This window comes from Amblyomma maculatum, chromosome 11 (genome assembly GCF_055883805.1).
Source record: "Amblyomma maculatum isolate TAMU_Amacu chromosome 11, ASM5588380v1, whole genome shotgun sequence".
Classification (NCBI taxonomy): domain Eukaryota; kingdom Metazoa; phylum Arthropoda; class Arachnida; order Ixodida; family Ixodidae; genus Amblyomma; species Amblyomma maculatum.
The window spans coordinates 162,577,328-162,598,793 of NC_139354.1; the positions used below are offsets into that span (position 1 = coordinate 162,577,328).

A 21,466-nucleotide genomic window follows, 5' to 3' on the forward strand; every position below is an offset into this window, starting at 1 on the left:
GACCCCGCTCAGCAGCAGCAAGCCATCCGCCTGGCGGCTGAGGCCGTGAAGCAACAATGTATCTTCACCAGACCTTAGTTCGCGAGGCTCCTGAGTAAGGCTCCATCAGGCCTGCGAGCCGGGGAGTTCGAAACGGAGCTTCTTCTCGGTGGAAATAAAGGTTTTTCAACAACAACAACGGGGGTCCAGTAACGACCGTTGGTGCACGTCAAGCCGGCTGGGCACGGGTAGTTTACGGGGAGGCTTTCCCATACGACCGTGTTGCCGAAGAAATCAAAATCGTTGATTCCTTTAGCACGTCGGTGTTCTAAGAGCTTTTGCTTTGCGTACATATTCGCCTAGTGGCAATCGAGTATCGTTGGCCTGGGGGACGACATGTTCGTTGTGCGTGTCGGTAACACAGTTAGATTAGAGATGAACGAGTCATGCTATTACCTAGTTTTATGCGATGGGAAAACATTGTGCATTTCAAGTTTAAACCGTGTAAAAGCACGTGTAACCAAGCAAAGAAAAGTTTAGCCAAGTGTAACCATGGAAAGTCGAGTTCAGCAATAAATATGCTTCGCATCTGACCAGGCTTAACCAAGGTAAGCCTCAGCCATTTTTTTGCACCCATTTGGAAACGCTGTGCGCTCTAAAAGGCTACTGCGCCTAGGAGATGACGTGGACTGACCAAGTAATGCGTAAAAACTTTTGTCGACGATTACGTTACTACCTAATTCAAAACTTGAGCACAGCTCAGTGCACCGCCGGGGTGGTGCAGTGGTAAGACTCCTGACTACTGTGCCGAAGTTCCCGGGTTCGAACCCGACCACGGCGGCTGTGTTTCGATGGAGGCGTAACGAAGTGGCTTCCGTGTGCTGTGCGATGTCAGCGCACGTTAAAGATCCGCAGGTGGTCGAAATTACTCCGTAGCCCTCCACTATGGCTCCCCTTTCTCTTTTTCCACTTTCACTCCCAACTTCATCCCTTCCCTTAAGGCGCGGTTCAGGTGTCTACATAGCAAGTGTGACAGATACTGCGCCTTTCCTTTCCTGTGAACCAAATATTATTATTACCACAGCTCAGCAGCTATTTCAGCTTTTCGGTAGATTGAGGCAAAGACATCGAGCAAGACGTGAATGTACAATTACGGACAACTTTTAGAGCGCAGCTCTTTGGCGTCCGTTCCTGGGTTTCGCGTCGACGTCGGCGTCGGCGGCGGCCTCGCAACCAGCTCCGCCCCCCTTTCAACCCCCAACGCTAGCAGCGACCGACTGATACCGCTGGATGCCGCTGACGCCGCTAGAGAGTCAAGATAACGTGACTGCATAGAACACCGTCGCCGCCATGCAGAAAGAGGAGAGGAGGGTCCCCCCCCCCCCCTGTTCCTGTGTGGCGGATAGGGTGCTCTTCAGTTGCCGATGCGCCGGTTATTTCACGTAGGCCCCGGCCCGTCGACGAATACGTGACCACCTTCCCACGGCTAGACCTGGTTCTTGGCGCTGCGGAAGCAAGGGTATCATATTGTTTGCGTCGGCATCGGCGGCGTTGTCCCTGAAATCAACTCCGCAGCTGGGGTTGACTCACTATCGGCGTCAGCAGCATTAGTCAGTCGCTGCTATCTCTTCCCTCCTCCCTTTATCGCGTTGTCCGCTTGCTGCGCGCGCTTCTGCCCCCATCGTTTGCCGCTGGGTGTACACGCCGCCCCCCTCCCCCCTCCTCCTGCGAGTCTCCGGTTGTCAAAGCGCCGGCTCGGCTGTGACAACCTCGCGAGGATCTCGTCTTTGAGAATCAAGCATTGCTGTACCAAGTCGAACATATATCAGTGTATTTCTCCGACCACAAAGCTTCCTTCATGACTGTCAAGAACTGTTAGTGGAGTCTTTGTTAAAGGAATACGTGTGAAAAATAAAACAAAAAATTCTGTGATAGCGCATACATGTGTTGCTCGATTTCTTTGCCTCAATCTATCGAAAAGGTGAAACAACTTATTTGCTGCGCTCAAATTTCGCATTAGGAAGTAACGTAATCGCCGGTAATTTTTATTTTTCGCACACATTTCATACTAACTAGTTCCTCTTCCGCGAGCGACAGATATTGTCATTTTCCTTCCTGAAACCACTTAAGTGTCTCTAACAAAGCTTCCATGGAGGCCAAACTAAGAGGCGCCCACGTGCTGTGCAACGTCAGTATTGTTGTTCTTGTTGCGACTATGGGAAGAAGGAAAAGAAAATACACGGGCCTGTTACTGGCTCTGTAGCTGAGCCACATCTGCTGCCTTCTGAACACTATGCAAACTTAGAACACTGCATATTTTCTTGTCCTGTTGCAATTCCGTCATCTCACATTCAACACTTTCCTCCCCCAACTTGGCGGGCTTGGTTAGCCTCTGACCAGCGGAAAGACCAGTTGGCGTTGGTGATCGTGGCCCAGGATATTCTCGATAGTACGTTAAAGTTGTTTCCTCCTCCTCCCTCAGCTGCCTCGTGCGGAGAGAGAAGAAATAGAGAAGAAAGAAAGAAAAAAATGGCTGTGGCTTAGCTTGGTTAAGCCTGGTAATTGCGAAAGCAATAGCTATGGCTACGCCTAGGTTCAGCTGGTGGTGGAGCTGGTTGTGGTGCTTTTGGTTATGCTTGGTTATGCAGTGATTCACTCTGGGCTCGGCATATGGTTCAACTATTGTTTATTGCGGGGTGCTACCTGGTTATTCTACGTATAACTAGTAGCGAAGCAAGGAGTGCCGTGGCTGCAACGTTATACTTGGTTGTGGATGAGGTTAAGACAGATAGTACAACTGCCGCTCGGGCACCGGCTGCAACGGCATTCTTTACGCCAGCAGAAATGAAAGCATCCCTGGAGATTACGTTGGTTCCCCCTGCCGCTAGGCCACCTCCTATAGTATCGAACGTTGCACCCCCGACGGTAGCTGCGGTAGGAGCGGGTGTTAGGCCGCGTTTGGTAGCTACCGCCTCGCGAGTTGACGGCGCAAGTTGAGGGCCCTGTTTTTGCGGCAGATGGGATGACGTCACTCCGGCTGTAGCGCTCCCTCCCGGAGGGAGCGGGAGTTAGGCCACGTTTGGTAGCTACCGCCTCGCGAGTTGACGGCGCAAGTTGAGGGCCCTGTTTTTGCGCATGCTGTGCTTGGCGGTGCGCCGCGGTTCGCAATAGCCGTCGTCTGCCACCGAAGCGGTTGCGGGTTCAATGACGGTGCAACCGCCGGGGGCACGGTGAGCCGCTACCGGAGGCCTCTAGAGCCAGGAGCAGCCACCTTCCCTCCTCCCTCGGTGTCAATGCACGTTAAAGATCCTCCTGAGGCCGAAATTACTACGAAGCTCTCCACTAGGGCACCCTTTCACTCCCAACATTTTCTCTTCCTCTACGACGCTGCCCACAAAACAGGTGTGACAGGCACTACGCGTGTCCTTTTTTGTGAGCCAATTATTATTTTTATTGGGTTTAATTTATTAACCAATTACAGCAAACGAACCACTTTACTTCTTCCACACATTTCCTTGATGCTCTATCAAATACTTTCTCTTTTACACCACACGAAACCCGCCTGCATTGCTTACGCATTTCCGTGCGCAGCTAGAGCAGCGCGCTGGCTGCGGGTCAAGAGGGACAACGGTGGTGTAAACTTTATTGGCCATTAAAATTTAGGGGCCAGCCTGTTAGTGATCGTGAGTTGTTGATCCTGTAGCGATGAGCTGTTCCCAGTAAGCAAGTGCCACCTCTGGGGAGGAAGGATGTGGGGCATGTGAGTAGTACATGAAGGCTGGCTTGCCGCATAGTCGGCAGGAGGCGGAGAAAAGGTACATGACTATCGGGTATGGGAGTGTACTGTAGCCGCCGCCAGAAAGTTGATTGCATGTTGGATAGCGATGGGTGAGGAGGTGCGTATATCTGTCTATCGCAGCGATAATATTCAACAACTGCCCATCGACTGAGGCGACGTGGTGCTCTCCCACCTGGAGGGTATGATCTCGGGCGCTTCTTTTCCGGGTAGTCCTGCATGACCTGGCGCCCAGATGAGTGTTACCTTTCTGGTTGGGGTTCAGCGCCTGAGTATGGCGCTGGCTGGCCGGGAGATGAGCATGATAGCTACTGCTACCACCCCGTTCCAAAGTGGACGCTCCTATGTTCCATCCATCTATCCATGCGTCAAGAGCTAAAATTTAGGATGGCTGTTTGAGAGTCGGATATAATTGTGATAGTCACCGAGGACCGAGGAAGGGAATTCCCTCCCCGTTGAGTCGGATGCTTTTATGGAAATGCTGGGAAGCCATTTTAAACAATTGTAGAGTGAACGGGATGCCTCTTTTTATTGTTCGGTTGTACAGCGTTCTAGTGTGTTCTCGTTATATCTGTATTTTTATGCAATGCTCCTCCTGCTTGGGCCAAAGTGCTGGCCTGCAGTATGTCTAAATAAAGAAATAAATAGATGTCTAGAGCGATAGCCGCCTCTTCAGCCGTGGTTATAGATGAGCTGTAAATGGTTCCTGCTGTGACAGGACAGCCGTCTCTGGGAACGCCACTATCGCTGCCTGTGCGAGGCATCAGTGTATCAACATTGGGATCCTCTCCATACAGTCAGTGCAGTTTCAACCTTCGTGCGTTTTTCATCACGTTCTGGATGCATGTGTTTTGGGAGGGGGGTACCTGGAGTGTGGGTTTGGGTTATTCCACCGATGGGTGAAGCGACTGCAGAAGGGCTCGTCCCGCAGGGGTTCGTGCGAGTCTGGCTAGCTGTGCCGTTTTGTTGCTTCACAGAGTTCCTCGAAAGTGTTGTGCATTCCTAGTCGTAGGAGGCACTCTCTCGAAGCGCTCGGGGAAAGGCGTAAAGCTGCACGCGTGCTGATCCTAATGAGGCCATCTAAGCGTTCCCTATCTTTCGCTAGGAGAGGGAGTTATAGTTGTGCGTATGTGATTCTGCTGGTAATGTAAGCCTGTGTACGTCCAAGCATGTTTGAATCCCATAAGCCTTTTTTCCTGTGTGCCACACGTTTGATCAGCCTGATTGTTCAGTATGCTTTTGGATCATTTGAATTGTATCTGTATGAGATCTATGCAATAAAAAGCTGCGCTAATAAGACACGGACGAAGGAAAGGCAGGAAGCACACTAACGCAGACTGACAACTCTAATTCGTGAAGAAAACCAAGGCATATATATGCCATCTCCGCTAGTGTCTAATCACAAAAAAAAAAGAAAAAGAAACCAGCACGCGAAGAAATGGCGTACACTCAATCAACACGAAATAGCAAACTCTGTTGCAAAGATGATAAACTTAACTAGGGCCGGCCCACTAAGTTAACCAAACCCAAAAAGTCATCCAGTCTAACGGATGATCAGAAATAACCATCAAATGCTAATGCACGAATACAAATCAGTGTAGCAAGACAAGACCCATAGTACATCAGAACAACATCTTCAGGCTGCGACAGCGAAACATGGTGTAAAAAACCAGGTCACACAAGCAGCTTACACAAGCCTCGTCAGAAACAATAAATACAGTGAAAAAAGGCACCAAGTCAGACTAAAACCAATTGTCCAACAATAACACCAACCGCAACAAAAAGCAACAAAAAAGGAAAGAAAAGACGCGAAGCTATGACATTCAACCGTATTTGAAAAAAAAAAGAATAGTGAAACCGCAAACACATTAAAGAAGGCCAAAGCAGAGCACTTCCAAAAAGTTAAATTCTTTATTCCGCAAAGAAATAGAGGGCTTGCTGACGTAAAATCTTGTGGTGCCGATGTTATAGTGCTCTAGAATATTGGGCAGTGTGACTACCGGCGCCGGAGAGCGGGCCGCTTTTGCGATGACAAGAACCGACTCCCGTGAGAGGGCGCGACGTGCAACAGGGGTGCCACGTTCGCCGCTCGGCGCGTAGCGGCCGCGGGATAGCGGGGGTACGGAGGAGGGGTGCGGTTCTCTTTGGAGCGATTTTCAGACGCTACGCAATTAGTTTGATAATTAATAAAGAGGTGACTTCCAGGTGCTTAAACTGATCCCTGTCATTCTTTTACGTCTATCTGGAGACATCGTGTACGCTTGGGTAGTCCTCCGAAGCAGCGCGCGATGTTTGAATCGCTATCTGAAACTCTCAACATTTCTTCCTGCGGACAGTTACAAATCGTCCAGATGAGCAATTTGTACTTAATGTTTGCAACGAAGCGTGGTGTTTTGCATTCGTTTTTTCCTTCAGGGAATAAAGGCTACTGCCCAGGAGCTTTATTAACACGCGGAGAAAAACAGTGTACATGCGAATCAAAGCTTGTGCTTCGTAAGGCCTCCTTAGGAACACTTATTTTTTACAAACCTTATTTACGAACACCTGCTTACATTTTGCAGCTTGCGCTTATTAATACATAACGACGTTTATCCTAAATCGTCAGTAATCTGTAATATATCTCTTTAATCGGTGTTCTTTATGTGCCCTAATCACCGCTTATATAAATTACAAATACAGTGTGCGAGCAAAACACATTTATTCACTACCGTACTAATTTAAAGCACTGTGGTATTTACCGGCAAAAAAAAAAAAAACAATACACAAGGTATACGCGACTCTCTTTGCTCGTGATTAACATATACGTATATCACGGACATTTGTTTGCGTGCCACTAACCAACGGGTGAACTAGCTGTTTAGATAAAAAAAAAGTCAAGTACAGCTACGGCATTACTTCAAATAAAATGTGAAAAATTAAACCTGTCACATACGTAATACGTTCATAGTGGGCACTTGAGTGCGGACGCTTTACTGGCATCAAATGGTACACAGCAAACAAACAAAAATAAAAGCACTGATAATTGCGCGTCGAATTGGCAGGTATGATGCAGTTCTTGGCGCACACCGAGAGAAAGCGGAAAAATGCGAAAAAGATGACGAGCACATAATAAGCAAGCAATTAATATAATGCCGAAATCGAATGCGGACATAATACGTGTTTATTCTTTGAGTGTGTAGTATGGGAAATATGAGTAATCGACTGCAGATACTCAACTACTGCTTACCGGACTATATGTTATCGGGCTACTTGCCGCGGGTGCTCTTTGCAGTACTAACCAGACTATAATTGTTAACAAAGTTGATATTACACGTGAAATATACTTCCAAGGGAATTTAATTATTTTCCCTTTGGGAACTCTTGTCGTGATTCGCTTACTTCGCAAAAAGCGAAGCTGCAAAAACACATTAAATTTAATTGCTTCAAGTGGGAGCTTTTCTGGTGCTCCAAGTGGGTAAACTTTTTGAACCTTCACATTTTACAGGAAGTTTGCAAAATCTGAAGTGCAAAACAGTCGAAAAGGACCGTGCATCCGAGCCAAATTTTGGGTAAATTGCGACTTAGCTTCGAACCTATAGCGCTATTTTTGTTCGTGGTGAGAAACCGTGCCGGCCTCACAACCTCTCTTTCGCAGAATGATGATCTAGCGGAAGCGAATAAGCGTATACCCTATAGCCTCTGCGTCCTCTATTTTCCGTCGTTATTTCTTTTTCAAAGCTATTCATTTTTTTTTATTTTGTATGTACATAAAACAGGACTAGAGTGATCTTCTGGAGAGAATGACTTGCATATTACCGGTGGCTTGCGTACCCTAGAATGGAAACATTTTCTTGAACAATTAGGTCATCTCTACCTCCATGCGGGGTAGTCCACATTTAATTCATTCCAACTGAATGCCGACTTCTCTTGTGGCTTCAGTGACGTACTGTAGCCGGCATAGTTGGCGTGGGAAACAACGGAATATACTATTTTGGACTGTTTTGATAATGGGGTTACTGTGACCAGTTTTAGTCAGCGCTCGAACGCACGTGTTGTATATGTTTCACTTCTTCATACATCCTGCCTCCACACTGCCCTCTTTTCAGAACGACTACATTTCTGGACGTGAATTAGGTGATTTAGGAATGCTAAAGCAAGCTGTACGGCGAGTGAAGCGTGCTGTGCGAGTCGTACGCCGGCCCTTTCCAATCTGTTTTCTTCGGAGCCAACTCCTGTCATGTTACTTCCCCGAGGTCTTGCTGACGGCCAAAATGGAAAATAAATTAGGTGATTGCCAACAGTATCGAGCACCGTTAACCTGCATATTTGTAAAATCTTGTCGCGAACAACTCGAGACGACGCACAAGCAAACAAGAACGTACAGTCCGCGCGGTATCCGCCCCGCCGCACAGCGCGCGTACGCGGGCGCTCGGACGGCTGACACACCAGTTGCTGGTGGCGCCCTCTGCGCTGCGGCGCCTCCGTCATCGCAAAAGCGGCCCCTCGCTCCCATGCATTTCGCGGCGCGGTCGACACACTGCCCAATCTTCTAGAGCACTATACCGATGTAGAAGGTTTCAATTACTAGGCGCTCCCATTTGTCTTTCGCGTCTTTTCTTTCTTTTTTGTTGTTGTTGTACCAGTCTTGTCTTGTGTTAGTGAATCGCCTTGAGTAAATGTTCAGCGCGCCTACGTGGTGAAGGAAAGGCGCGCGCCGCAACAGCCGTCCACCGCTTCGGTGGCGGGTGCAATGACGGCCTACAACAGGGAAAAACTCGGTGGCAGGATAGCCCCCGCCGCAAGTGGCGGTGACCTGCCTGTCCCAGCCCCATCGCCCATCGATATCAGCTCACGTTAAAGATCCCCAGGTGTTGTTGTGGCTGTAGGAAGTAGGAAAAGAAAATGCACGGGTCTGCTACTGGCTCCGTAGCTGAGCCACCTCCGCTGCCTCGTGCAGACAGAAGAGAAAATAGAGAAGAAAAAAAAAGCAAGAGGGAGAGAAAGACGCGCGCCGCAATAATAGTTGCCGCCCACTACCGAAGCGGTGGCGGGTGCAACGACGGCCTACAACAGACAAAAATTCGGTGACAGGCCAGCACCCGCAGTAAGCGGCGGCCACTCACCTGTCCCAGCCCTATCCTGTTAAAGATCCCCAGGTGGTCGAAATTACTCTCTAGCCATCCACTACGACTCCTCTTTCTCTCTTTCCACTTTCGTTCCCTCTATCCTCTCTTCCCTTAAGGCGCAGTTCAGGTGTCCACAGAAAAAGTGTGACAGATACTGCGCCTTTCCTTTCCGGTGAACCAATTATTTTGAAGCGAAAAGCTTCACTAGGTTAGTCAACACCGGGGGGAGCGTGGCATCGTCGTCAGAAAAAGCCACAGCTGCGCATGCGTGAACTCGCCGAGTTAAGTCAAATTGGTTCACAGGAAGGAAAAGGCGCAGTAACAGTCACACTTGCTTTGTGGACACCCGAACCGCGCCGTAAGGGAAGGGAGGAAGGTGGGAATGAAAGTGGAAAGAGAGAAAGAGGAGCCGTAGTGGAGGGCTACGAAGTAATTTCGACCACCTGGGGATCTTTAACGTGCGCTGACATCGCACAGCACACGGACGCCACTTCGTTTCGCCTCCATCGAAACGCAGCCGCCGCGGTCGGGTTCGAACCCGGGAACTCCGGCACAGTAGTCGGGCGTCTTACCACTGCACCACCCCGGCGGGGCGAACTTTTTTTTCTTTTTTGCCTGGTATTGACACACTGCTTTTCATGAGAACAAACTCAACAAAAATCACTCAAATGCTATATACATACCCTATCAGGAGAGGCGCAGGTGTTTGGAGCCAAAACCTTTACTACGAGGGTCAGAGCCGAGCTTCGCGTATGCCGTATGCCGTGTGCCGTAATCCGTGATGTCATAGCCAGGGCCAAATGCTCCTCTCAATAAACAAAATTAGTATAGCCATCCGGGAATAGAACCTCCATCTCTTGGATCCACATTCGAGCGCTTTTCCGCTATACCACGCCAAGGGTTTTTTTCTTTATTGCTTGGTCTTGACACGAGCACAAAATCAACAAAAATGACTGAAATGCTATTTACATATGCTATTTACATATGACAAACTAAAATTCACGCCTACACAACAAAGGCTCTAGCCTTGAAAGCCACTCGGGAGGTTCTGCTGCAGCTTTCTGGATTGCCAACAACCTGTCCACGCTCTCCCGAAAATAAATTATGGCAGGCCGTGCATCTTTATCCCAATGGTAACCCGCCATTCTTGAGCGCCATATACAGTGGAGGCCGATGAGCATAACTAAATGAAATGGTACCCCATCCTCACTTTCTACGCATCAGTACCGAATGCCATGCGGGTCTAGCGGAAAACCTTTCATTATCGTTCTTTGCAATACTTCCCAAAAATATACTTCTTCCCAATAGTGTAAAAAAAAACATAGTCTACGGTTTCTGGCTTCCTGCATATTGCCGCGATGTTATCTTACTGGCGCCGCCATATGGCGAGCTCGGGAGACTGGCACGCGCTCGTCTTCTTCGCTCTCGGTGCTCGCCCGCCAGTCGGTTCCGTACCTGATCTTGCCGGTGCTTTTACTTAGTTCTAAGTAAACCTGCTGAACCAGTTTCGCTGGCTTCTGTGACATTTTTGGTGGAGGTGCTGGGTAGATCCCATGTACGAAGAGCCCCTGGCGGCCCGCCCTCTACGCCCATCTACACACCGTGGACACGACACTTGTGCACAAGGCGAGCCGTCGCCTGAGAGGCTTAGCACCTGAGTGTGGTCCTCTTGTTTCCCCACCGCGAACCACGATGACTACAGTGGCAATCCAGGCCATTCAGCTTCCCGTGAGTGCCCAGCAGATGATCTGCCATACTCCACGTATGCCCACTCCGTTTCATGGCGACAAGTTCGAAGACGTTGAGGACTGGTTGACCAGCTACGACCGGGTTACTGTGTTTAATGCGTGGTACGAGGAGCGGAAATGGCAGAATGTTTATTTCATACTAGAGGATGCCGCCAAGATGTGGTTCGAAAACCACGAGGCTACCATTTCCACCTGGCAGGATTTCCTGCGGCAGCTGCTCGCAACATTCGGCAACGATGCAAGAAAAGAGATGGCCGATCTCGCTCTACAGTCCTGAGCACAGCGGCCTAATGAAAGCGTCGCCATGTTTGTGGAAGAAATGACTCGCCTTTTCAACCGGGTGGATCCGTCCATGTCGGAGGCAAAGAAGGTGCGCTACCTTATGCAAGGCGTCAAGGAGCAGCTGTTCGTTGGCCTTGTACGTGACCCTCCACGTACTGCTGCTGATTTTACGAAAGAAGCAGCAAGCATCGAGCGTGCCTTGAATCATCGATTAGTATTTTGATCGCTCTGCAAACATCACTACCGTAGACTTCCACTTGCCAATGGCCGGAAACGACAGGGAAGCCCTTCGCGAACTTATCCGAAGCATCGTGCGCGAAGAGCTGCAAAAGCTGCCCTCTCGAGAACAACATCCACGTGTTGGGGGCATCTCGGACATTGTGCGCGAAGAGCTCCGCCAAGTAGTGCCATCAGTACCGTCACTCCAGCCGCCTGCGCCACAGCGTACCCACAGCGTGTTGCGTACCCCTGAGCCTGAACCATTGGCACCCTGCAAGCGTGCTCCTCCCGCTCGTCTTCCACCCCAATATCCAATTTCGACTGGTGTGCCTGAAGCTCGACCACCCGTTCGCAACAACAACGCCGAACAATCTGCCTTTGTGCTTTCACTGCGGCGAAGCCGGTCAAGTTCTGCGCCACTGCCCGTACCGTCGGATGGGCTTGCGCGGATTTTCCCCGGATGCCCCTCGGCCGCGCTATGGCGAACCACCTCGGGACATCGACCAATACCTCAGCGACCACGTCCCACCTGCGTCCCTCCAGCGACGCCAGTCCAGGTCACCACCGCCGAGACAGTTTTCAACCAGCCGCCGTTCTTCCCTCAGGAAGTCCCCAAGTCCGCACCGGGAAAACTGAAGACGGCGACCCTCGGGAGTAGGGCCGCCGTCGATGGACACCACCTCCAACATCCTCCGCTTACCGATTCGATCACACAGACCGACCTCCGACCCTTCGCTCCGACCAACAGTCCGACCACTTTTCGACGATCGCCGAAGCTTTCCTCCAACGCCCCCAATCGACGCACCGCACGACCAACGAGTCCGACCACCTCCCGACGATCACAGAAGCTTACCTTCGACGCCGTAATTCGACGCAACGAACGACCCGTCAGCCCGACGATCCCTGACACGCCGCACTTTGTCGACGGTGAGCTACATTCCGCCGAGATACCGATCGTCGTTGATAACCACAACACGACTGCCCTTGTAGATACCGGCGCTGATTTTTGCGTTACGAGTCATGGCCTTGCTACCATTCTGCGAAGTCCTGACTCCTTGGCACGGAGCCCCGATAAGGACAGCCGGAGGGCATGTGGTAACGGCGCTCGGAGTGTGCACCGCTCGTGTCGAGATTCACCACGTAACTTTCTCGTGTTGCTTTGTTGTGCTAGCAGAGTGCTCCAAGGACCTGATGCTCGGCCTTGATTTTCTTAGAGAAAACGACGCAATCATCGACCTTCGTGACTTCATGGTGACTTTTTCCACTCACCGCGCAATTTCCGACGAGTACAGACAGCACAGCGACGACTACACAGACAGGCCAGTTTTCCGAGTGTGCGACGACCATGTCACTCTACCCCCACGCACCAGCTTGTTTGTTACAGTGCAGTGCGACAACCCCCCCCCCCCCCCCCCGCCTTTCAAGGCCTCGCGGAAACGAACATAAATTTATTGTTGAGCCTACAAGTCTGCGTCGCTAGGGGGTCTTTGCCTTGAGAAATAAACGAACTGCACTACATTTAACGAACTTTAGTGCCGAATACCGCCATTTACCGCAAGGTACAGCTATCGCTTATTTTGACGAAGTCAGTGCGCCATCTGCCCATTGCGCCCTTTCGCTGGCCAACGAGAACCCTCCCGAGAGCACTGGACATACTGTTCAAACTGACGTGAATCCAGCTTTGTCTCTTACCCAGAAACGCCGCCTTCAAGCAATTCTGGACACTTACCGTGACTGCTTTGCCGTCACTTCCAAAGGGAAACAGACGTCAAAAACCAAACATCGAATTATAGTTGACCCCACCGAGCACCCTATCCGCCAACACCCCTACCGAGTATCGCCGAAAGAACGAGAAAGTTGATGAAATGCTCCGCGATGATGTGATCAAGCCGTCCACAAGTCCATGGGCCTCACCAGTTGTGCTGGTCGCTAAAAAGGGCGGATCACTCAGATTCTGCGTCGACTACAGGAGGCTTAACAAAATTACGAAAAAGGACGTCTACCCATTGCCTCGAATCGATTACACGTTCGAACGACTTCGCCACGCCCGATACTTTTCATCGCTCGATCTACGCATTGGATACTGGCAGATCGAAATCGATGAACGTGATCGAGAGAAAACCGCATTCATTACTTCTGACGGACTGTACGAATTTAAGGTGCTTTCCTTCGGTTTGTGCTCCGCTCCCGCAACCTTTAAAAGAATGATGGACACTGTCCTAGCCGGCCTGAAATGGCAGACGTGCCTCGTCTACCTTGACGACGTTGTCATTTTCTCTGCGACCTACGAAGAGCACCTCAAACGATTGACGGCCGTGCTAAATGCCATCAGCGGGGCCGGACTCTCACTAAAACCAGAAAAATGCCACTTTGCATTCCAACAGCTCAAGTTTCTGCGTCACGTCGTGAGTGCTGAGGGAATTAGCCCTGATCCAGAGAAGACGGCTGCCGTAGCTGCTTTCCCGACCCCCACTGATAAAAGTTCCGTGCGTCGGTTTTTGGGCCTCTGTGCATATTACAGGAGATTTGTGCACGACTTCTCCCGAATAGCGGAACCATTGACTCATCTAACAAAGGACGACCAGCCTTTCATCTGGGCCGACGAGTAGCAAAGGGCCTTCGAGGAGCTTCGCAAGCGCCTTCAAACAACGCCCCTACTTGGCCACTACGACGAGGAGGCCGACACAGAATTGCAAACAGACGCCAGTAACGTTGGCCTCGGTGCAGTTCTCGCTCAGTGGCAAGAAGGCGTTGAGCGGGTGATTGCTTACGCCAGCCGCACCCTGTCTCGTTCCGAAGCGAATTATTCTACGACCGAAAAGGAGTGCCTTGCAGATGTTTGGGCGGTAACAAAATTTCGGCCGTATTTGTATGGTCGGACGTTTAGAGTGGTCAGCGACCACCACTCACGCTGTTGGTTAGCGAACCTTAAAGATCCTTCAGGCAGGTTAGCCCGCTGGAGTCTCCGCTTACAGGAGTTGGACGTCACTATTGTGTACAAGTCCGGCAAGAAACACAGTGACGCTGACTGCCTATTCCGAGACCCTATCCCGTGTTCTTCAAGTGAAACAGATGACTCCGTCTTTCTCGGCGCTCTCTCGACGCCAGATCTCGCTCAACAGCAGCGAGACGACACCAAACTGCGGCCCCTGATCGATTACCTCGAAGCAACCGCCTCGCCTTTTCATGCGTGGCCTGTCGTTGTTCTTCTTGCGTGACGGCAAGAAAAACTACGCAGACTTCCACAGACATTCAGGCTGGTTGTCCCAACGCCGCTCCGTACCGACGTTTTGCAGGCATGCCACGACGAGCTTTCTGCCGGACATCTCGGTTTTTCGCGCACCTTGGCACGAGTACGACAAAAGTACTACTGGCCCAATCTTGCCGCTATGGTTCAGCGCTGTGTTAGGACGTGCCGTGATTGCCAACGTCGGAATATACCACCTGTCAAGCCAGCCGGCCTGCTCCAGCCTATTGTTCCTCCGCGAGTACCTTTTCACCAAGTCGGTATGGACTTGCTCGGGCCATTTCCTATGTCATCATTGAGCAACAGGTACATTATAGTCGCCACAGATTATCTGACCCGCTTTTGTGAGACGAAAGCTCTTCCCAGCGGCACGTCTACTGATATTGCGAACTTTTTCATCTTTATTCTAGTCCTTCGTCACGGTGCCCCTCCGATCGTTTTAACTGACAGAGGCACGGCATTTACTTCAGCTCTAAAACAGGAAGTGATGCGGCTCAGTGGCACTTGTCATCGCAGAACAACACAACAGCACCTTACCACCCTCAGACAAATGGCCTTACTGAGCGACTCAATAAGACCATCGCCGATATGCTTTCTATGTACGTCAACGAAGATCATAAGAACTGGGACCAAATACTACCGTATGCAACATTTGCTTATAACACCACAGTCCAGGAAACGACCCGCTTTACACCGTTTCGTCTGGTGTACGGTCGCGAAGCTGTCACCATGCTGGATGCAATGCTACTGCCAGATGTTGCCCACCCATCGACTGCCGGTGCCGACCAATTCGTCCAGCATGCCGAGACCGCTCGCCAGCTGGCTAGACTGAGAGTCCAGACACAGCAAGTTAAAGATGCTCGACGGTATAACCTTCGTCACAGGGAGGAAGTTGTGAGTAATTGAGAAGTCTTAGAGGTTAATAAGGGGTGTCAGTCGATAGAGGGTGACGTAATATGTGCGGAAAAAAGAATTAGGCCAACACGTTAATGAGATAATTAGTGATAATAAAAAAAATTAACACTAAAGGCAAAAATAGTCTCATTAGCTAATGGCTTGGCGCCACATTTGAATTTATCAAATATTAAAATAGTTAATTAAATCAGTCAGTTAGGGTGACGTGAAAGATGTGATGTCACGCAACCTGAAGTCGAGCCAAAAAAGGGCATAGGAAGGGATTGGCGCGCAATTTGAAAGTACCAAAGACTAAAATGAATAAACATGTGAATTAATGGGACGTAGAGGATGTGACGTCACGCAAGCGGAAGTAGAGCGGAGAAAAGGCATAGGAAGGGATTGGCGCGCAATTTGAAAGTACCAAAGACTAAAATGGGCAGACAAGAAGTGAAACAAGCATCCGTGCTTTCGCGTGGATCCAGTACAGATTCTGTTTCGTGAATTATCTTTGCAGTCACGTCTTTCACTTGAGCTCTAAAGTGTGCCTTTCATATGAATGGAAAGGCGCAGTATCTGTTACACTTGTTTCTGTGGACGCCTGAATCGCGCCGTAAGGGAAGGAAAGAAGGTCGGAGTTGGTTAAGAGGGACAACGCCGACGCCGCGAAACCCAGGAACGGGCGCCAAAGAGCTGCACTCTAAAAGATGCCCGCATATTATGTGCACGCGCTGCATGTGTGTAGATCTCGCGCCATGTCAGGAATGCGGTACTCTAGATTTATTCATTCGTAGCCCTCCACTACTGCAAAGCTTTCTCTCTTTAAATTTCACTCCCACGCTGGGTGTGTTCGACAAGGGGCGCAGCAAGCTCAGGCTGTCGCATTTTTGTGCTTTTGATACTTTTTCAGTCGCTCGATAACTTTCGCCAAGAAAACATAGAAACCTGCGCATTGTGTCCGTAGAAACCATCCAGTCGTTGGCGTTTTCGAGCGTGAGGTCTACTTGCAACTCCAAAGGCCATGCAGCAATGCATACTAGACGTTGTAGTAGAGCGATGCGGAACTTTCAATCTGTACGAGTGCAGTCATGCCCAACAGAGCTTACGTTCGGGTGTTTAACCGTGCTAAATCTTTCAAAAAAGGTGCTGAAAGTGATTCATGTTTAACCGCAGGCGGCCGCTGCAATACGGTGAGGCAGTCCTCACCGCCGTATATTCGCAAGGGTGACGTCATCGGGTGCATCATCGACCTCAACGTGCCCGTGATCAGTTTCACCGTGAACGGAGTGAAAGTGAAGGGCTGCTTCCGAAGCTTCAACACAGACGGGATGTTCTACCCGGCAATCAGCTTTTCGGCAAAGCTCAGGTGATCATCTCTTCTCTTGCAGCGCACACACGCACGACAGTGGAAGAGACAGCACGTCAGCCGTGACCACTTGTCGTTCATTCACGTTTGCTGTCGACCACCAGTTGGCCCGGCGTTCGTGTTGTCTCTTCTACCTTCGTTCGTATGTTTTTCGTGCGCTGGAACAATGTCTGACAATTGTACTAGAAAGAAACTAGCCAGCTTTCTACACTTGTAAAATGTCCGGCTTCGCAACACACATTTTTCTGGTTCTTTTTAAAATAGATTCATTTCGATACTGCGTAGTCACATTTTTCTTCAAAGCACTCGTTCATTGGCCGCCTTTATTGTCCAAAAACAGAAAAATATTGCGGTAATTTCCGTTCTGTGTTGCTTTTTCGATCGTAAAGCCTGGGCGGCGCTCGATTCGCACGCTTTCTCGGAAGCATCTTGGAGTAAGCGTGCGGTGCACCGCGCACATCAGAGTGTTTAAGGCCACAAAATGACATACTTTCGGCAAACACTGCTCGTACCTGTTCTAGTTGCCGATTTCTGTTGGGCGGCGACCAAGGGAAATTGCGATACGGTCCGCCTGACGGCCACTCGGCGCTGGTGGAAGCCCTGCTTCCGAACCAGGTGTTGAGTGTGGAGCCATGCTTCCAGTTCGGCGACGTACCCAAGGGAGTGCTCTTTGGACCTGCGCCCATCGCCGATGATGCTGTCTTCGTGCCACAGCCTGTCGACACGTCCAACGTAAGCGACAAATTGAAACAAGTGAAATGTGCGCTCCCATATGATTTTTAGAGCGAGAGCTGCGTTAGTTTCAGCTTCAGCTAAGCCTCAGCTCAGCCTCAGTGTGCCATATAGCAAAACCAGAGCAAGTGGGTCGAGTAGTATAACTGATTTTGACCATTTGTCTTGTGTAGGTAAATACAACTGTGATAGATATGGAACTTTATGCTACATCAGGTATGTATAGTTGAATATCTTATAGTATAGGTAATTGCAGCGGACTCATTGTAAGTCTTCCTTGTTTACTGTTATTAGTTATTTGTGATCAAAAATTAAACTCCACGCTATGAAGTCATACATCGTTTGGAAATGCTGCACTACATTATTTGCAGGTCCTAATTAACTGCCGTTAAATAGTCAATTCTCAAAAAAAAATAATAAACTTTACACTACAAAGTGATGTCGTAAGTCGTTTAATAGATCACGACAAGTGTGATCCAAAAACACTCACGCTAAAACTTACAATACCCCTATATCACCGTAGTTCAACCGTAGTTAAACCAGTTTCCGCTGCATATATATTAATCGAGATCTTATATCGTCTTGGCCTGCGTCCACAGGAGATGAGCAGTGCCAGGAGGCACAAGCTTGCTGAGAGGTTCCAAGCAGCACCTTGTTCTTTAAAGCCAATCTCACTGACCAGTAAAGTACAAAGTCATGCTCATCTGTTACTTTAATCGCAGGTGCACCCAGCCTGCAACATGCATGATGAAATAAAAAGTTTTAGTTACTGGGTGCCTTCAGATCATGGCGGGGCATTTTGAAGCCCTCCCAAATAGCATCGCACTTTCTCTCATGCTTATGCGATTTTCTGCCCGAAGTTAGAGCGGAAAGAGCGCCACAATCAACCAACACAAGGGGTATTATACTGCAATCAGTCAAACAGCCTTGCTCGCTTAATTTCTGTCTTGTCCACGTGTCTTGTATCAAAACGGTGGTGCCCAATCCAAATACGCAGCCCGGAAGGAAACCTAGCAGTGGTTAAACACGGTTACTCCAAGTTTAGGTGCTTTGCTTGTCTTTGCAGAAAATTAGGGGACTGGTGAAGCTTAAGAGTAGGTGCGCATTAAGGCACAGCTCTTCGTTGGCATACACTGGACGCACCTTTATACTACTCGCGCACCACCTGATCGCCGGCTGCGTAATAACATCGCGGGTTTTTCTGTGGGCTCTGCATGCTGGTGCTGTAAGCAAAGCGTAAAATTAGCCGAAATGCGCTTCGTTACTCGCTCACTTATTAGTAGTTCCTTTCTAATGACACAGCTGTTCGTTAGCATACACAAAGCATACATGAGGATCACATTTATTCGGAAGAGTGAACGTGGTTCTTTTGTGTATACTATAAAATTTTTGCTTACAGTCGAAGGTGGTCTTTTGTTGGTCGGGTATTTAGGTGACTGTTAAGCCTGTGGAAAAGCCACCACATTAATCGTATTCTCTTTTCGGCGAGGTGTATAGACCAATTGAGACTATGATTTGGGCAAGTTAATTTTTATTCGTAGTGAAAGAGAAAATTCGCGCCTCCCCGTTTTCACTGTGAGGCATAGACCAACACTGATCTTTGGCGTATGCAAGATGCGGTGGCGCTGTGGTTGCCAGGCTGGGCTGATTGAGGGTGAAAAGAAGCTGCTGAAAAGCTGCATGGAACCAAAATATTTAAAAGCATGCAGTTTTCTTATCTCACAGTGTGCCTATGATGATGTCTTTTGGTGGAGAGCAACAATGAGCATTCTGAAAGAATTGTAAAGGTATGACATTCTGCTACAGAAGCAGAGTATATCTAGAGCACCGCTAAACGTAGGGGGCACAAGTAGAAACACATGCATGAAAGCTTACCAAAGTAATTTTTCTGTTTCAGAGGGCGCCAGTAAACGCGGGTGAATAAACCGGCGGTGGAAGCTAGCAAAAAACGACTGGAAGATTGGTGGCTTAAAAGCAGAGAAGTGACATAGTGTTAATAATGTAGAATGATAGTATTGCCGCGAAACCTTCAAAACAGTATTTGTTGTTTTTTAACAGCCGCCGGCATACAGGCTTATCACTGTGATTCTGGACCGCGTATCAGTTCCGTAATCTTTGTTTGTTAATGCTCGATGCCGCGAGTCACACCTTTATCAGTTTTGTTGTAGCACAAGATGCACCCAGATCTGTCTCGAAGGTTCCGGCCACTCGGGTGTCTTTCCACAATGTTCCAGCTCGTGCTGGTAGCGACGTTATCTAGATTGTTCTGTGCAGCCTTTAAATTGAGCGTTGCCGAGTGTGACGGGTATTCTTTGTTCGACGATCGACGAGCACGTTTGTTCCTATCGCCGCCGCCGAGTTGCGTAGTTCTTTTGCGGGCACAAGTCAGCCCAAATAAAGAGTTTCTTTAGTGCAATCATCGACCCTTCATTTGTGTCGTCGACCTCGTCACCACTACGTGACAGTATATTTAACCAATATAAAACAATAATTAAGATATAGCGAGAAAAATGAGCGTGATAGCTACTGCTACCACCCAGTTTCAAAGGGGACGCTCTTATATTCCATCCCATCCATCGATGGTTAAAAGTTAACGACCATTTTGAAGAAAATATTACATTCATGTTAATCTTTGTTCAAAAAGCCTGAATATATGGGCATTGTAAAGTCTGACATACCTCTCAAAAGGTCATTGGATGCGTGTTGTCCGAAATCCTGTCATCCCTCCGAAAACCTGTCGCAAGTTGAAGGCAGACTGCGCGATAAACGAAGCGCGCGCAGACGACTAAAATCTCCCGTCTGTGGACGCCGGCCGTCTTCTAAAGCTTAAATGGAATGCCGTCTGCACCGCCTTCTGCTCCAGTTCTTTCGTTCGCTGGTCAGAACGTTTCAGAAGTGCTTTTAGAGCGCAGCTCTTCGGCGCCCGTTCAGGCGTTTCCCGTCGTCGTCGGCGTCGCGTGGTCCCTCGTAACCAGATAAGCAGCTGGGGCAGCTGCAGGCGGCGGCCGCGCATGTTATCTGATTTCTGCACGTGCTCCTGCAACTACCGCTCGCCGCTGCGTCCTTGTTAGCAGTAACTCTGGCTCACTAGAGTAAAAGCCATTTTAACCATCATGAAAGAATGTTTTTACCCACTCGTTCTAACCCCTGAATTGCTAGTAAATGACTATCAGGTTTTAGACATTAATTCACCTTCCATCCTAATCGCATTTGCTGGGCTTACCAGCATCGTAGTGACAAACTTTTATTGCCTTATCAATCTGAACACTCAAAACTCGACAAAAAGAGCCATCGTCAACATGTGTTTTCAGAACACCCTGAGAAAATCATGTACCGACAGGATGAATGAAAATTTTAAGGAGCAATCCACAAGTTTGACTGATGCTGTCGACGTCCAGGTGTCTAGCTGTTGCCGAGAAGCTTCTAAGAAAATTGAACGAAGGTCAATGTCAACAGCCCCCCGTGCTCCGTGAAGAGAAGCGCTTTATTGCATTGCCATATTTGCACAACATTTCAGAGAATGTGAGAAGAATTGAACAAATACAAACGTCTTATTTTCGGCACCAAAGAACAGAGGGATGCACGACTTGTCAACTATGTGACTTGCATTGAAGATGCCGTATATAAGATACCGTTGTTACATCGGCCGGGCGGGGAGAGGCTAAATGAGCGATTGATGCAACACGCACGCGGCGTCAAGAACGGAGAAGGACTAGTTGACCACATTTTTTAATGCCATTCTAAAACGTGCAAATCATTTTTTGAGAAACCGGCTGTGATAACGAAATGTAGCGACGTGCTCAAGCGATTATTATTGAAGGTGAAAGCATAAATTCTTAGGGAGGGAAATGTTTAGGCACTCTTTCTATTTTCTTATGTGACAATGAACTGTCGTTTCTGAGGCAACGATAATGTTAGCACAAGTGATAGCTTGTCTTTGGCGTATAAGAATGCTTCATGTGTGAAAAAAAAATTTGTTGGAAGTTAGCTGCTCGTGCTGTTCGTTTCTTTGTGTGTCCTGCCCTACTCTGCGCTACAACCTCCCTGTATTTTAAAGATATATTGCTTTCAGAAAGGCATACTTTGTTACGCACTTCA

General features: G+C 49.0%; 1 protein-coding gene across 1 annotated transcript in view; it reads left to right on the forward strand.

Moving 5' to 3' along the window:
• Positions 1–21,466, forward strand: part of RyR (Ryanodine receptor) — a 1,181,579-nt gene that overhangs the window by 218,535 nt on the left and 941,578 nt on the right. The window contains exons 21-22 of the mRNA XM_084584752.1: positions 16,444–16,636; positions 17,158–17,368. Of these exons, the coding sequence (XP_084440878.1) occupies positions 16,444–16,636; positions 17,158–17,368 (404 nt within the window). The remainder of the gene's footprint in view (positions 1–16,443; positions 16,637–17,157; positions 17,369–21,466) is intronic.